At 36.7% G+C, this 18663-nt stretch overlaps 1 protein-coding gene across 1 annotated transcript in view; it reads left to right on the top strand.

The window, feature by feature from the left end:
* LOC107713579 (SH3 and PX domain-containing protein 2B-like) overlaps nt 1-18663 on the top strand; it is a 45806-nt gene that overhangs the window by 6548 nt on the left and 20595 nt on the right. The window contains exons 2-4 of the mRNA XM_016519135.1: nt 4293-4373; nt 14754-14829; nt 16806-16882. Of these exons, the coding sequence (XP_016374621.1) occupies nt 4293-4373; nt 14754-14829; nt 16806-16882 (234 nt within the window). The remainder of the gene's footprint in view (nt 1-4292; nt 4374-14753; nt 14830-16805; nt 16883-18663) is intronic.

Raw genomic sequence — 18663 nt, 5'->3', positions numbered from 1 at the left:
ACCACAAAACCGATGTAGTATACATGCCAGACCAGCATGTGGCGCTGTAATTCTGCCACAGAGATACACTAAAAACAAAGAAGAAGACTTGGACCATGTGCATAAACCTTGCGCGCGGTATACAAACGAACATGGAACAATACATTTATTAATCTGTGTTAATGTTAAAAAAGACAATCGTTCAGTGTTTGTTCGTGTTTTTGTTGCTGTTACGTGACGTAGCGGTGTCTGACTAGGGCCGAGACGTGGGCTGATGACGTCATTGTTTCAGAAAATATACGGATTCGCTGTCCACACGAAAACGCAAGGGGGGCGTTTTCAGATTTATCCACTCTGGGACCCAGTTTCAAAAAATATCGGTTTCACTCTCCCAAAACGCCGGATCTGTGTGGACAAAACGCCTATACGATACAAAATGTATGCGTATACAGCTGAACACGTCTCCGTGTGGACTGGGCCCTAGTCTGTTCAGTTTGTGTTTGTCAGGTCTACTCGTTCTCTACGTATGTTCTCATCGCGATACACAATCACAACGTTTTGGCCAAATTGTGCAGTCCTACAAACTACAAAAGCACAGCAAACCTGGATTTTTCAAAAATTGCATTATAATAATTTTTTTTATGTGTAATCGTTCACTGGTGGCTGATATAACTGTTGACTAAATGTTAGCCTTACATGAATGAAGAACCTTAATATCTGCACACAGAATATCACAAATAAACAGTTTTTTGGGTAGTTATCAGCGTATTGGTGTTTATGTAACCACTGCAACCAAATTCTTGAAACAATGAGTGATTAGTGAACATTGTTATTTCTCTCATGAATATGGATGTAACGATTAACCGCGAGCCGGTCGAAAATCGATTCAAATATGTGACGATTCAAATCGGTTGAGATGCCAAACAAATTGCGATACAATTGGAGTAGGAGTTTATATGAATGTGTCTCTGAGGGGAACTGACTATCTTTAGAAAAGTTTACGTCGTATTTTATTTTCATCTTGCCTCATGAACGCTACGCTTTCATTTGCGCTTAATATGCTTAATAACGCTTAATATGCATCGTTCAAAGTGCAGCTCTGCTTTGTTTACAGCGGTAACCAAGGAAACACTGTATCATTGCTGTTCATAGCAGCTCTGCTTTGTTTACAGCGGTAACCCAGGAAACACTGTATCATTGCTGTTAGCGGGGCTATGAACCCACAAAGCGAGTGCTGAAGATAGCAGCTGGTTAGTTTTGGTGTCTCTGAGCCACAAGGCAGAGAGACCAGTCCTCTACTGTGAAGTCCCCGCAAATACATTACATCAACAATTAAAAACCATGAAAACCTGAATTTAGCATTTCATACATGCTGTTTGAAGGGCATCCTAAAATCTCCATTTTGGATTTCATTCGAATTCAAATCCTTCAGCATAACTGAACTTCATGTCATCAACCATACTTAAGATGATTATGATAAACAATTAAATAAGAGGATGAAGAAAAGGCAAACCCAAACATCCGATATTCGTAAAAAATAGCACGACTTTAAGTATGACAATGCGTTTATGCAGCTCAATAAACAAAATTACATTTACATTACATTTTAGACACAATATTTCCAGTTACTTTGTCTGTTTTTGCGTCAAAAACAAACCTTTTTCCAAATATAGTCACAACACGGTCGTGGTTCAGAGCAACTGGCTGAATCAATGTTTTAAACAATTCAGCAGTGTGAATGATTCAATGACTCATTCACAAGGAGAGTCACATTTTTGTTCCTGAATGAATCAAAATTTTGAACGAATCAGTTAAGTGAATCGGTTCATTCATAAAAGCACTTCTGTTTCTATCTTGAACTATTAGCGTTTTGAACGAATTGGTTGAAGGAATTAATCAATGAATCACTCAAAGACAGTCACTTGTCGCATCTACTGACTTAAACATAATGTGCAGGACTGTACTTTATACACAGGCTGATTATGACATTTTTTATAATGAATATAATTTAATTAATTTGCTACTGCTATAAGCTGAATTTAGTATACATAAATGTAAACATGAAAATTTTGAAGACAGACATTCAGCAAGGATCATATCTAATTTGAAAAACAAAATATGTAAAATGGGTTAATGCATGTGTCAGTGTTCTGGACTATATGTGTGTGTTTTGCTCCCCGTGACCCAGTTTTTCCTCGTGTTAATTGTGTTAATTTCTTTCCAGCTGTGTCTATTTTGTCCCTCGTTATCCAGTGTTTAAAAGTCCTAGGCTACGTCCAAATGAAGCCAGAGCTTTCCCTATCCGATCTTTTTTTCCCCCTCATCTCAAGAAACATCTGCGTTCACACGAAACCACGAAACCGACACAAAACGATGTAGTATACATGCCAGACCAGTATGTGGCGCTGTAATTCTGCCACAGAGATACACTAAAAACAAAGAAGAAGACTTGGACCATGTGCATAAACCTTGCGCGCGGTATACAAACGAACATGGAACAATACATTTATTAATCTGTGTTAATGTTAAAAAAGACAATCGTTCAGTGTTTGTTCATGTTTTTGTTGCTGTTACGTGACGTAGCGGTGTCTGACTAGGGCCGAGACGTGGGCTGATGACGTCATTGTTTCAGAAAATATACGGATTCGCTGTCCACACGAAAACGCAAGGGGGGCGTTTTCAGATTTATCCACTCTGGGACCCAGTTTCAAAAAATATCGGTTTCACTCTCCCAAAACGCCGGATCTGTGTGGACGAAACGCCTATACGATACAAAATGTATGCGTATACAGCTGAACACGTCTCCGTGTGGACTGGGCCCTAGTCTGTTCAGTTTGTGTTTGTCAGGTCTACTCGTTCTCTACGTATGTTCTCATCGCGATACACAATCACAACGTTTTGGCCAAATTGTGCAGTCCTACAAACTACAAAAGCACAGCAAACCTGGATTTTTCAAAAATTGCATTATAATAATTTTTTTTATGTGTAATCGTTCACTGGTGGCTGATATAACTGTTGACTAAATGCTAGCCTTACATGAATGAAGAACCTTAATATCTGCACACAGAATATCACAAATAAACAGTTTTTTGGGTAGTTATCAGCGTATTGGTGTTTATGTAACCACTGCAACCAAATTCTTGAAACAATGAGTGATTAGTGAACATTGTTATTTCTCTCATGAATATGGATGTAACGATTAACCGCGAGCCGGTCGAAAATCGATTCAAATATGTGACGATTCAAATCGGTAAACAAATTGAACAAATTGCGATACAATTGGAGTAGGAGTTTATATGAATGTGTCTCTGAGGGGAACTGAGAAAAGTTTAAAAAGTTTACGTCGTATTTTATTTTCATCTTGCCTCATGAACGCTACGCTTTCATTTGCGCTTAATATGCTTAATAACGCTTAATATGCATCGTTCAAATAGCAGCTCTGCTTTGTTTACAGCGGTAACCCAGGAAACACTGTATCATTGCTGTTCATAAACGCCACCTGCTGGCAGAGAGTGAATCTGCGTCTCATTCACAGCTACTGCTGTTTCCTTCAGATATGTTTTATGTAGTATAGTTTCACAAAACTAAAGTCAGAGCATTCTGTTTTTGCTTTAAATTTCGAAATTATACAGTCTAATTTAGATTAAAAACTATTCATGCTGCATGTATGCTGCATCTTTGTTTGGATCGTGATTAAAATGCAGTGGTTGCCTCTAATTTTAAATGGAAAGAGCACAGACAAAGCCTACTTTGTTCATATTAAGAGATTTATTTTAATTGTGTAACTTACTTTGTTTGATTTGGGGTTTGTTTTAAACTTTCTATTTAGTTTTGTTACATTTCAGTTTCACAAAGAAGCCTAATAAAACGACACCTTCTCATTTACTGTATAATGTCTCAATCTCATTTGGTTTAAAAAAAATTGTGAGAAAATTGAATCGTGAAATCAAAATCGTGAGTTGAGTGAATCGTTACATCCCTACTCATGAACAGATCAAATACATTTTCAGTGTGTAACGGCTTAAATTATAGTCAAAGCTACCATATGGATTCTGATGGGATGTAGAGATGCACAGGTCATTAGAGACACATTTATGGTGCTTCTGCATCCTTTCTGAAGCTTGGAAGCTCCAGTCGTCATTCATTGAAGTTGCATGCATGGAAAAGAGCGCAAAGTACTGGTTACTTGTACTGGTCTGGAAAGATGAGGGTCATTAACTGATGTAGTTATCTTAATTAAATGAATGAGTTGTGTGTAGTGTACATAACTGTAAATCTGGGTTAACACTCACTTTCTTTCTTTTTTACTCTAGGTTTACATTATCAAAGTGGCTTGGTCTGATGGCAGCACTGAGATCATTTTCAGGCGCTACAGTAAATTTTTCGACCTTCAGGTGAGTTTTGTACTAGTTGCAGTATAATAATGTGATGATGAAAATGTGAATCCAAATATCAGCATCCTTTATGCTTAATGGAGAACCTAACCAGCGTGGCCATTCTTTGCCAATGAAACCTTGATGAAGTAATGCCAAACCCTGAGTTTGATGTCATGTGTAGAACCGAAAGCTTAGCAGTCGGAGAGATCAACATGCATTTCACCGACGGCCACAGAAATGCTGAAGTTTATGTGGCAGGAATTAGATGGACCGTTTCAGTGCTGCGACAGGAAAAGTCATCAAACTCATGGCTCTGTCTGAGAGAAGTGTGCAGACACGTACTTAAGATATCTGACCAGACCAGTGCACTAGATAGTGTAGAACAGTGGTTCTCAACTGGTTTGGTCATGGGACCCATATTTCCCCATGGTTATTAAACCGCCACACTATATATATCATTATTGTACACATATTCCATCTCTGAGCGCATGCACAGAAGTCCTCCTGAGGAACAGCACAAGTTTTTCACGCTTTTAAAAACATGAATAAATCTAATAAACTTTAATAAATCAAGCATGTTCCATTTAGCGAAAGTCATGTTACATGATTTTACTGATTTGCATGTGCTTTTATGGAGGAGCAAAAGCGCACTGCTGGAAAGGGGGCATAATGGGGCAGAATAATCATTTTATCTCGATTATTGTATTTTCATAGGCCGACTGCATTTGGATTAATTGCACAGCTCTAATAAAAGCTCTGGCCTGTTGGTGGAAGTCTGCGCTTTACAGTATGGTACTGCTTAGTAGGGCTGTGCGATATTGAAGAAAAATGCGATATGCGATAACTCATTAAATAATGCGATATTCGATATGCGATACGATAATGCTTAAAGTGCCACATGCTCAGATGAAACAGTTTTACTCAGCTGTTGCTGAGTCAGTTCTGTGAACTTCTATAACTATCTTGTGTCATATATATATGGTTATTTGTATGTATGTATGTACCAAGAGCTCCTGTAAAACCACAACAAATTCCTTGTGTTTGCGCACACTTAAGTGGTGAATAAAGCTCATTCTGATTCTGATTCTAATATAACTAGCATACATGTTTCACTTTTTGTGAGAAGAAAGCACCCCGGAAAGTGAATGGTAGTGTTTTACTCTAGCATTACATAAAGATTTCATTTTAACATGAGTTTAGGAACTGAATAATAAAAAGGAAAAATACAACACTGCTTAGTATTTACTCTTTGAATTCAATATGCACTGATTCTTATTTAAGCTACAAAAGTTATTTAGGTAAGAGCAGTGAGTGATTTTCTCTTTGTCTTTTGTTCATGGCCCCAAATATTGCAAGTCGTAGCGATATGCATATTGCGATATGTACATTTGCGATATTTCGATAATTTTGATGTATTGCACAGCCCTACTGCTTAGTCTGATGCTTCTTGACAAACACTTTTTTGATGCTTTGTCATCATAGTCACTGAGGTCATACTGATTGGGACTTTTCCTGTTTTGATCGGAGGAACTTCACGAGTTGTGCAATGACATCTCATCCAGAATCACAATGTCCTAGAAATAACACTTGCTGAAAAGTACTCCGATTCTCTGATGTTCTACCAACATTTGAGTTGAGATCACCAGTTAAAATAAATTAGACCGTTCAAAGCAAAACTCCAAGTTTATCTGAACTTCCTGTTTGACGACGGTGTTCAGTTGTGCTGAATCTCCCTTTCTATAGCAGCCAAAACCTTGCAAATAGTTTAGAACTGAAACCCTCTATTATTAGAAGCACTCCGCACAACTGAAGCTATTCACCAAATGTGTATAAATGGTCAGAAATCCCCGCGGTGAGCTCTGCCACAGCTTCATGAGAAAGTTACGGGAGCTTTTCTCTGCTGGGCAGTTCCACAGAAATGTGAACCATATGCATACAACTCTACAAATAGTGAACTCATAGCTCTATAAAGGTTTTCTGTAATGGACTTTTAAGGAAAATATATTTATATGATATATTTTTGTATAATATTTTTGTTATAATAATTTATTTAGCACAAGAGGTGTGCATCAATATTAATTTAAAACAAAATTTACCTTGCTTGTCAGTTTGTATTTTAATTTTTTAATTTTTAATTTTTTTAAATATTAAAAAAAACACACACACAAAGCTAAGTGAAGGAACAACATTTCTGGCATTGTCCCAATCTTGGTTATATTAAGCCATTTACTAACTTTACAAATTTTACATCTTCATCGCCATGAAAATGCAATGCCTTTAACCCCAAAATGACCATAAATGTCATGATTTTTTAACTGCTTTACATCTCAAATAATAATAATAATAATAATAAATAAAAAAATTTAACAGAATAATTAACTGCTTTAATAAAATACTAAGCTTCACAATTCTCCAAAAATTGGCCTCATTTAATTGTAAATGCCTCACTGTAACTTTTTTTTTTTTTTTTAGAAATTAAGGGACCCAAAATGATTTTTGTCATAATTCGTCATAATATACTAAATTTGTCATAATATACTAAAATACTGCATAATAGGGGTGTAACGGTACACAAACATGACGGTTCGGTACATACCTCTAAACTATAGTGAGCCCTTTTACATTAGGCCTACTATAAGGTTACAATTAACAACGGAGCCCAAACTTACATTTAATTACTATTTATTTTTAAATATAATAATCAACACTCAGCTTAAAATAAATGTATGCAAAACATGTAAATTGCACATAATGCAGTTTTTAAATTAACTTCTAAATTATAAAAATTCTATTTGTTGTTGAAATATAATCATTTACGCAGTGCCTCTCATAACTCGTTTCATAACAGATTTATTTAAACATACATTAAATAATAAGACATCACTAACAGGTAAAGTAAAATATAATGATTATATATTTTATAGCGCACTAACGAGCTGTGGACATTGATGACTTCCTGAGTTAAATGAAATGCTATGTGAAGTTTTGTTTACAAGCTGTTTTATTGACGTCTTTCCAAGATTGAAACTCTGATTACATGAAGCGTGAGATGTTCATTCATGTTTATTTTGTGTTATAACTAGTAGTAAAGAGGAAGAGATGATCGCGCTGCCGCTTGAACCGAGGCGTTTATACAGCGATCTGTCGCGCCACATCCAAGATCGTCAAAACGGCATTTATTGTTAGAATTTCCTGAAAAAATTGACATCATTTGAAAGATGAGACTTTGTTTCTTATCAAAAGTAACAATATATAAATCTGGAAGTTTTCAATGAAGTGCAGTGGTTAAAACAATGCTATATTTGTTCGGTACACATGCGCACCGAACCGAAAGACCGTACAAATACGTGTACTGTTACACCCCTACTGCATATAGAGCTTAACTTCTACTGAAGCTGGAATAGAATATTTATTTTAACTGACTATAATGTGTTACCCAAGCAAAAACCTCCACCGCTCGTTTTATTACCATGATCATTCATGTAAAGAACTGATCACTGCTTTTATCTGTGACGTGATTCAAAGGAAGCTTTTGGTTTGACTAACTTGGTGAAATACAGTCATTTTGTGATCAATTTGATACACATTGCAATTAGAAACGCAGTATGATAAACTTTCGAATCATTCTCAGTGACGTCCATAGACTCACTCATATTTTACGTTCTTGAGGTCTCTCTCCTATGACGCATGTGACTGCTTTAGTGGTTTTTCCCTCAACTTTCCCGCCATTTCTTTCACTCTTTGGTGCTTTTTTCGCTCTGTTGTTGAGGAACTCTAGTGCTGATGCAGCAGTGAGGAAGGACATGCAGAGGGTAAATAACACGACCTCTAATGCGTTTCAGTAGTGAAGCGGATCTTATGACACAGCCGTCTGAATGTGGTCACGCTGTTTCATAGTTTTGGGGGGTTTAGAGTTCGGAGAATCTCTTTGCAGATGGTGGAACACACCCTTTCATCCATACCACGAGTTTTGGGATTGCGAGATTTTACTAGTATTTGATTGATGGCATCACAGTGAAGCATTTATTTTAGTTCAGTTACTCTTTCATAACATACCATTTTATTTACTTATTATGGAAATAATATACTTTAAAATAATTTACCTAAGTGTATCTGAATGTAATGATTTCAGACACTTAACTGCATGTTATTTACAATTAAATGAAAATGTATTGTAGTTAATAGTACATGCAATTAGTTGAACATAGAAGTGCTTTTTTGACCCACTTTTGTAGGACATAAGCACACCTTTATATGTCATTTTATAATTACGTCTTTTGAAATATGGCTAAAGTGCACCGCTGAATACTGACAAGCATTTATGGTAACCAAAAATATAATCAATCAAAAATATAGTGCCTCTTCTAGTGAATAATATGTAGTTGTGTAGGATGAAAGTACAATTTAACAACAAAATATTAAAATCCCACAGCCTGAGGAAGGCTGATAAATATTAATAAATATAAAAAAAATATATATTAATATTAATAAATATATTTAAAAAATATTTTGTGTGATGATGCAGGTTTGAGTAGTGTGTGGTATTTATATACATTCTAAATTAAAATATTTGAAATATAGTAACTTTAAATGTAATATTCAGTAACACACTACAGTTCAAATTAAAGTACTTAACATGAATATGTTAGCCAGCACATAAAAAAAGTGTACTTTAAAGCATGACAAATGATTAAAACAACTTAAAATGTGTTTACAGTAAAACTTAAATTCAACATTATTACAAAGTGCATGTTTACTTAAGAGTGTTAAAAAACATAGTCATGAAAGTGGCCTTTCAGTTCATTAATAATATATGATCTGCAAGTACCATTTAAAAAAATATACTTTTAAGAATTGAAGTACACTGCAAGTGCACATGCAGTACAGTTAAGTGCACTTCTTTTTCACATGGGACACTAGAAGTGAAAAGTGTGGATACCAGCTCATTTTAGAATAATAGTATCAACACTATGCAATGCCACAAATAGGGAAGGGAGTTATGTAGTAATCGTTTTTGCTTTTTTCTAGTTTCCAGCTCTAGATTCCAGCTCACAATCTAGACACCCTTTCAACCAACCAAAGATATTCATATAGACACAAATTCTATTTGCCCAAAAACAAATGTTAAAGCATGTGTTTTTTAGATCGTGATAGACATAAATTGAGCTTAGTTTTCCAAACAGCTGAAGTTGAGCTGAACACGAGCTCAGGCGTGGCTCTCAGACATATGGATGTGATTAGCATACATGGATTCCAGAGAGACCCGTGTCTGATCATCACATCAGACAGACGGCTGTCATACTGGAGGCTTTTCTCTTTGTTCAGCAGAGGAAGGGCTGATTGTATGGATTTATCATAAAGGAGTCTCAGCTCCTCCTATAAATGACATTGACGGAGTCACGTTCTTGGCAGCTTTTACTTGTTCTCTTCTCAGTTCCTCACATCCACTGCTGTTGCTCTGATTAAGGGCTGATTTACTGTCTTTTCTTGAAAACACCGGGTCTAAAGAAGCGCTCTAGCATGAGGGTGGTTCATGAAAGAGGCCATGTGTTTTAGTTGTAGTTAGGGTTGCAAAGGGGTGGAACATTTCCGGAAACTTTCCAAAAATCCCTGAAATATTCCAAAAAATCCTGGAAAGTTTTCAAAATTTCTGGAATGTTTCTGAAATTTACTGGAAGTTTTCCACCTTTTTGCAACCCTAGTTGTAGTTGGTTCACCCAAAATCATAATTTTCCCACTTTCATGTCATTCCAAACCTGTAGGACTTTCCTTCTTCTATGGGCCACAACATGAGGTGTTTAGCAGAACGATGACAACTGCTTTCCCCAAAAAAAGAAGGTTAATGGAGACAGATGCTGTGAAAGTGTCAAAAATAGTCCGTAAGATTAAATGAATACAATGCACAGGAACCAAAAGTGAATGAGATTTGAAAGCTATGTGTACACAGTATTTCATGCAAATGAAAAAGTTTTGCACATAAAAAATGTATGTATGTATCTGTATCAAACGATTATTTTGATAATCGATTAATCTAATAATTATTGGAACGATTAATCGACTAAACGATTATTTCGTCGATTTAGTAGGCTTTGATCAGCTTTTTATTCAGCTTTTGCAATTTATTAAAATATTCTATACATCTACATAGTACATATTCATATACATGTAGAGCTGCTTTAAAGCAAAATCAAGTTGTAATTGTTGTAATTCTAACTAAAAGTAACACTGACCGTTTTTTTCTTCTTCTATGTTTAATACTGTAAAGCTGCTTGCTTTAAAGCAGTCTATTGCATGAAGTGTTATAGCAATAAACGTGATGTGACTTTACAGATTGCAGATCTGGTGCAAACATCCACATCGCGATGATCAGATGCTTTCTGAACGGCTGCTTTCTCACCGCTGTCATGTTTGTTGTGTGTTTATTTTGTTATTGAGAGGAAATCGCGCAGCATATGTTTCCACGCAGTCTCTCAGAAACAAAAACAACTTCAGCATCAGTATATCAGGGCCTTTACACATGGCAGCATTTTTTTTGTTCATAGTTTTGTAAAACATTCCAACATCACTACTGATTTGGCTTCGTTTGCACTTCATTTGAATTGACCCTGCACAAGGACCCGCCCCCCTTCGTTACTGTTGCTACATCATGTTTTCACGCAGTGAAAAATACATCGCGGAGCAAAGAGGACACTGACAATGCGTCGACAGACAAGACAGAGCAGGTTACTTATGATATGAAACAAAGTCTCAGCTTTCAAATGTTGTCATTTTTAAAGAAATTCAAACAATAAATAGCGTTTTGCGGCTCTTTAATGTGTCGTGACAGATCGCTGTAGCTCCTCAGTTCAAGCGGCACGTGAACCGATCATCTCTTCCGCTTTACTAGTTATAGCAGGAAAATAAACACGGATGAACATCAGAAGGAATCTTGTTTGAACCACGGAAAGACGTCAGTACACACCATTTCAAGTTCAAGTCCACCGACGTTAATCTACTCTCCTGTCTGGTTTGTTTGTCAGACAGTAATGGCAGATTCGGTGTTATGATTGGTCAGATCGCCTGTCAATCAAACTCAGTCTTGTGCTACAGCGCCACACTGGTCAAACCGTGTTATTGCAGACCCTTACATTAGGTCATATGAGATCAAACGACTATTCAACAACAAAAATAACTGTCAACAAGTTTTTATTGTCAACGTTGTTAAAAATGTTGACTTATCATTTCAGACCTATTTGAAAAATTTAATTAAAAAGGTGTACCTGAGATGAAGAATCCAGACAAATCGGACTTCTAGAAGAAGCTCTTTTATTCTCCATGAGGCAGGCCACCATGTAGATGCGATGCATGAACTAAGTTACTACTCACTTCTCAAACATAAACATTAATGTACATCTAAACACAAGCAAACACAACAGAGCCCAAATCAACCACAGAGTCCGGAGTGACAGTATTGCTCAGCATTGCTTATCTAGCAGTCCAAACTAAATGAGCATCAGTGAAAAATGCAATAATCATTCTCCATTTACTTTAATTGGAAAAGAGAAGCCAGGACATTCTGCTAAACGTCTCCTTTTGTGTTAGTAAGTTAAGTAAGTAAATGATGACAGAATTCTTGGGAAACGATTCATTTAAAAAATGAAAGTTGTGTCATCATTTACTCATTTACTCATCCTCATGTCATTCCAAACCTGTATTACATTAATTATTATGAGGAACATAAGATATTATGAGAAATGTCTAATTTTTTCCATACAATTGCAGTCAGCAGTAATCAAAACCGTTACCAGCATTGGGTGATTTTTGGGTGAATTATCGCTTTAAAGGCCTGCTCTGCGTTGTCTGGGCAGTTGAATTGATAAAAATCAATTATTCCTTCCTTTTCCAACCCAATACTATTTCACAGCAAATACAGACAAGAAAATCACACTGTCATGGCAAGCAATTTCAGGCAATCTCGAGGGAATCTTCACTTATTATCATAATCATTCAACAAGTAATCAGAAAACCTCTTACTAAAGTAGTTTATCAACAGTTAAGAGTAAGTGTTGGTTCTTCAATTTGAACCGTTTAAAAACTGATTCAACACTGTTACAAACAGCTGCTTCATTTAGAACTATTTGAGTTTAAATAGACAAAATAACTGGCAATATTCAACTTTGTCTTTTCAATCTTTGGACCATTACATAATTTCTGTACATCCAATTGTTTTGATGACCTTGCAATTATTCTAAAATGTGGGAAACCGTAATGAAGTATGAGTAGATGTGTCCAAATGTTGACTGGTAGTGTGCATACTGTTTGTAAAATTAAGTACCATTAAAATGATTAATAACCATTAAAAAAATAAATCTCAGAAAAGGCAGACACTGCTTTGTTGTGGACCCAAGCAGCTCATTTGTTTGTGCGGAAGAGGAAATGAAGAGTTTTATCTGTGTGCCGCCATTCTGATGGTGCTGAATCACAGTAGAATACATTGTTCATCAACTTAATAAATGAGCCAGCAACAGTAAAAGCTTTGTCTGGCAGAATGACGTATCCCTTTGCTTCCATTAAAATGATTAATAACCATTAAAAAAAGAAATCTCAGAAAAGGCAGACACTGCTTTGTTGTGGACCCAAGCAGCTCATTTGTTTGTGCGGAAGAGGAAATGAAGAGTTTTATCTGTGTGCCGCCATTCTGATGGTGCTGAATCACAGTAGAAGACATTGTTCATCAGCTTAATAAATGAGCCGACAACAGTAAAAGCTTTGTCTGGCAGAATGACGTATCCCTTTGCTTCATCGTTAGTCTCGAAACAGACACGAGCGAGAACTAAGGCACCATTAAGGTTTAACGTTTAAATGTGTGCATTCCTTTGGTGTTTACAGCAAACATGCATGTTAAAAACCAGTGAGTTTTTATCATTTTGTTTGTTTTGTTTTTTGTTCCATTAGATAAAACAGATATCATTTATTTAATTGCACATCCAAATCGGACACGTTAAATCATGCAGTTCCCCTCAGCCTTTTGCGACTCATTAAGTCAACATTACATTTATGAGCAAAATTAATTACACAGCATAATTATATTATCTAACATGACCAACCTAGACTCATTAGAAAAAGCTACATTTTTGCAAAACTCCAAAAACGTACGTATACATGCATCTCACTGCAGTTTCTGGCTGAAATGAATACTAATAAAATGCTAACAATTTTTGTTCATTTTAAGTGGAATTTAGATTACAGGGGGAGATTATCAATTAATAAACACTTATTTTTGTGTGATTCCTTTCACAATACTATGTTATGACCTCAAAACACTTTTACCATAGTGTAAGTTTGGTTAACTAATACAATTTGACATTTGCACCATATAACCAGCTCCATATGTATGGCTTTTCTGATATAGTAAACGTGCTCGGTAGCGCACCCGGTACAGCATTGCACTTGTATTGCAGAGCGATTAAAGACTTGTAGAAGCAAGCTGAAAAGGCATGGGTTTTATCTCACATTTGCTCTTGTTAACACTATAGGTCAGATTTAGGGTCAAGGTTAGTGTTGGTGGAACATTATTTTCAAATGCAGTAGAACATTAACCTTTTAGCGCCACTGACTGGATATTTCATAGTGTTAAGTATAAGAACCAATGAAATAAAACGTTGCCAGATTCACGCTCATCTGTTTGAATTACAGAATTACTGTTTGAAGGTGCTGTGAAATGTTTAGACAATTTTGCAGAAATGTCACCACAGTGAGCTTGGGTTGAAAACGACACCTATTCTTCCACTTGTTAGCTCTATGTTAGTATTGCATTATGGGTAAACTGTTGGGCCTATAGAACTGCTGTACTGGAAAACGTCGCTCAGCTGATGACTTCAAGCTCTGCTATAGTCATTAGTGAATGAATGTATAAAATGCACATATGATCTACTTAAACGCTACACTTTGGGAAGGCACAGGTGTGATTTCATTGGCCCACAGCTGCTTTTGGACTGGAATAAGGGCCTGTAACCAAAACTGTACAGATGGGAGGAAAATGTTAAGTGGTGCCAGCAAAGAAAAATAACGTATAGCTGCGAGTGAACGTTACGGGGCATCCAGGACCGGAGTATAAATGGAGGATAAATGTTCCACTATGTCAGTATGTCTATGTAGAGCAGGCCACGCATACAGATCAGGAAGGAGGGGGAGAGAGCATTTGTTGAATGGATTATAATCAGCAACCGCTGGTGCTTTACTGCGAAATCACATTTAGTTTTGCTTTTTCACAATCCAGTCAATTCCTGAATGATGAATTCAAGTCCTGCCCTACATTTGTTTTCTATCTAGTTTTTCCTCAGAAATGTTACACTGCAGAACTAAAGTGAGTTGTCGTTGCATGTTGATGTTAAACTTTTCTATATTATTGTTCTCCAGATGGAGCTTCTGGATAAATTCCCTGTGGAAGGTGGACAGAAGGATCCGAAACGCAGAATCATTCCCTTTTTACCAGGTAAACGTCATTCCAGAACGCCCCTTTCTATGCACGCATTAAAGTCAGTTCATAGTCTACAGAAATTCAGTTCAGTTCATTTGGCACAAAACAATCCAACAGCAGAACCGAGTTCTTGTGAACCACCATGAGCAAAGATTTCAAGTCAACTAGCATTTAGATGATTGGAAATATCAAACAGCTTTCTCCAGATATTGGTAGACCTCCAGCACAATGGCTTGACTTTATGACAAGTATATACAGAATCAGCTTGGCATCATTTACAGCAAGTGCAGAATGTTACCGTTGATTCGTTTAGAATGAACACCTGGCTGTAATTAAGCGGCCTGGAAGGTTTGTTTGCTTGTGGATCAGACAGTCTACAAGCACCCGAATGTTGTCTAGCATCCCAGCACTTTACAACCGTTTAACCAGAGTCTGGACTTACTGACACAGCACTTTGTCTAGAATCTACACAGAAACCCCTGTAATTAGCTGAGCATCATGTACACCTCTCAACATCCATCAGTGAGCTCTGTAAACACACTCGTCAAAGATGGGATTGCATTGTACCATTTGTCCATTAAAAACAGATACTGACAGCAGTCTGAACAAGATGCAGAAGAATGACTCTTCAGTTAGGATAACTTGTCTAGTCTATAAACATTTTATTTTTTCTCATAAGTAACCAAGTAAAAATGTGTTAAATAAGTGTTGAATTTGAAAAAAAAAATAGACTTATTTTTTTTTTTTTGACTTCCCATCTATAATAATGTAGGAAAAAGGAACTTTTTAACCATATGAAGTTTAGAAATGTAATTATTTTTTTGTATTTTTACATCATCCAAGTTATTTGGCTAACTGAAATGTCATTACCATCACACACAATTTTTGAGTTTTTAAGTTGGTGAAACAAAATTTGACACGTTTAATTTGTTTAAGTTTAAGATTTTAGATTTTAAAATCACCCTTATATTAATTTTAACTAAAAAAATATGTAATAATGATAAATATTTATCATATATAAAGTCTTTATATAAAACACATATACATGTATGTCTTTATATGTATAGAAGGAATCCAGAGGCAGGCAGAGACGAGGCCAGATTCATTCGCATGCAGTGGGAAAGAGATTAAAACTATTCAGACTAAAAATATTTCCATAAAAGAAATGCAAATGCATGTGTCTTTCTGAACAGATGCATCAACAGCAGTTCATTCAAATTCAAATGCCTATTGCATCAAATAATTTTCTTGGTGAGAACAGACCTTTAGTCATTTTAAATTCCAATTTAACAATAATTGCTTCAGTTGAGATAAAAAATAATGCGTGACACTTTTGCAGTTAATTGCATTTCTTAGCGGTGTCATAGGGTAACTATGACCCTGTTTACATGATTAAAAAGACCCTCACCTCAAAATCTGAGCACAGGAGCCACATGTAAATAAATACCAGATATAAAAACGGTTATCTGTCACTTGTCACTGGATCATTTGATGTGGCTGTTATTACAGTGTGAGCAGGGTTTGTTGTAAATACAGGGCAGTAACCCAACACATTACACAGACGCACCACATCACACACACCAAGGTGCTTTTCAGCCTCATTTTTCTGAATGTGCCGTTGCTAAAAGATCCATGACCCGGGGCCTTGGGTGAGATAGTCTAGTTATTTTCCCACGTTTCACTTTATTATTATTTTTTACTTCTTTCAGCTAAAATGGACCACAGTATATGGTTTTAGTTCAGCAGGATATGAGTCAGAAAACTTAAGAGGCTCGTTTGTGTTCATTTCTTGGTATTATTTTTTGGGCCACAATCTTTGTTTTGGCAAGTTTCATGCTTGAGGTCTTCCAGCATCTGATTAAATGGTTATAAAGCATGAAGGGACATTCCCAAGATTGCTTTTCAAACCCTGTAAAGAGTGCTGAATTTGAGAATGAAGACGCTGGCGAATGCAGGGTGTGTTTGTGATGATCGTCTTTATTTCCTAACAGGAAAGATTCTCTTCAGAAGAAGCCACATCAGAGACGTGGCCATGAAACGCCTGAAACCCATAAACGAGTACTGTAGGGTAAGTTAGAAAACAAACCATCTCACCTGTCGCTAGCATTACATTTACACAGTAAAATTAACACAACATCCAATATTTTTATTAACAATATTTCAATACACAGCACGGTCCGTGCTGCAGAAGTCACCCTAAAAAAAAAACATCCGGTCATCCTTTACTCATGTCATGACTGAAACACAAAAGGAGAAATTTAGCAGAATGTCCAAGCTGCTCTTTTCCAGTAGAAAATGAAGATGCGCGTTAAATATCGCATGCGATTTATCGTGCAGCCCTAACACAAAGCACCATAAATGTAGTTCAGTAGTCTGCTGTAGCTCGGAAATCTCATGCAAGAGCAATATATAGCTTATCAGATTTGACATCAGTGAAATGTTCACCTTTCGTAACTAAACTTTGCATGTGTGAAAGTGGAGAATATATTTGACAGCTAATCTACAGTGAATGGGGAGATTTTTAGTGAGTAATGAGAGAAAAGAGGAAAAACCTAAGAGTTCTTAGATAAATTGTCTTTGACGTTCATTGTATGTTGATCTACATCACAATTCAAAATTTTGGGGTCAGTAATTTAAAAAAAATTTTTTTTAGATAGGATGCTTATGTTCACCAATGCTGCCAGCAATATTATGAAATATTATTACAATTTAAAAATCATTTCTATTTTAATATATTTTAAAGGTGCAGTATGTATTTGGACAGCTAGTGGTTGAAATGCATACTGCAGTCCAAATTCAAATCATTAGAGAGGGTTGTTCTCCGCCTGCTCCTTCTCAGGCTCGACGTTCACACGGGTTGCCAGATTGAGGACACGCAACAGGAACGAGTGCAATTGACAATGTTAGGTGACGAGCCTTACACTGTAAGCAGATGAGTTGATTTATCCACGTCTTAATAAGCCTCTGGACATAAGGCTTTTTCGTTGGATGCCGAGGCTTTTTAGGATCGAGTGGAATCTGTGATGTCAGACTCCGTTTGTTTGCTGGCTTCAATGGCTGCAGTGCGCTGTGTTTTCCACCAACTGGCAACCCGAGCTGTCGAAATCCTATTGGGTAAACTGGCAGTGGGCGGAGTCACACAGACCAAAACAAAAACAGACATTCCGACACGGAACACACATTTCAAAGCAGAATAACCGGCTCTAGTGTTATTTTTCTAAGAAACAATTATGTGAACTTTGTTTGTTTCCTAAATATCTGCAAACATGTATTTTTATGCTTTAGTACAGTCACACAAAAAAAACCGTGATCAAAGCTGAATTTTCAGCATCATTACTCCATTCTTCAGTGTCACACGATCCTTCAGAAATCATTCTAATATTATGGTTTGCTGCTCAAGCAAGATGTATATTATTATTATCACAGTTAAAAAATGTTTGTGCTGCTAAAATGTGGAAGCCTCAATACAGTGTCAGTTATCAGGATACAATGATGAACAAAAAGTGAGCACGGTGGCCTCCATAATCCTTAAATGGAAGACGTTTGGGATGACCAGAACCCTTCCTAGAGCTGGCCGTCCGGCCAAACTGAGCTATCGGGGGAGAAGAGCCTTGGTGAGAGAGGTAAAGAAGAACCCAAAGATCACTGTGGCTGAGCTCCAGAGATGCAGTCGGGGGATGGGAGAAAGTTGTAGAAAGTCAACCATCACTGCAGCCCTCCACCAGTCGGGGCTTTATGGCAGAGTGGCCCGACGGAAGCCTCTCCTCAGTGCAAGACACATGAAAGCCGGCATGGAGTTTGCTAAAAAAACACCTGAAGGACTCCAAGATGGTGAGAAATAAGATTCTC

This window comes from Sinocyclocheilus rhinocerous, unplaced genomic scaffold (genome assembly GCF_001515625.1).
Source record: "Sinocyclocheilus rhinocerous isolate Xijiao unplaced genomic scaffold, SAMN03320098_v1.1 scaffold599, whole genome shotgun sequence".
NCBI lineage: Eukaryota > Metazoa > Chordata > Actinopteri > Cypriniformes > Cyprinidae > Sinocyclocheilus > Sinocyclocheilus rhinocerous.
Note: the sequence above shows the minus strand (reverse complement) of the source record. Positions and strands in the feature narration are given on the sequence as shown.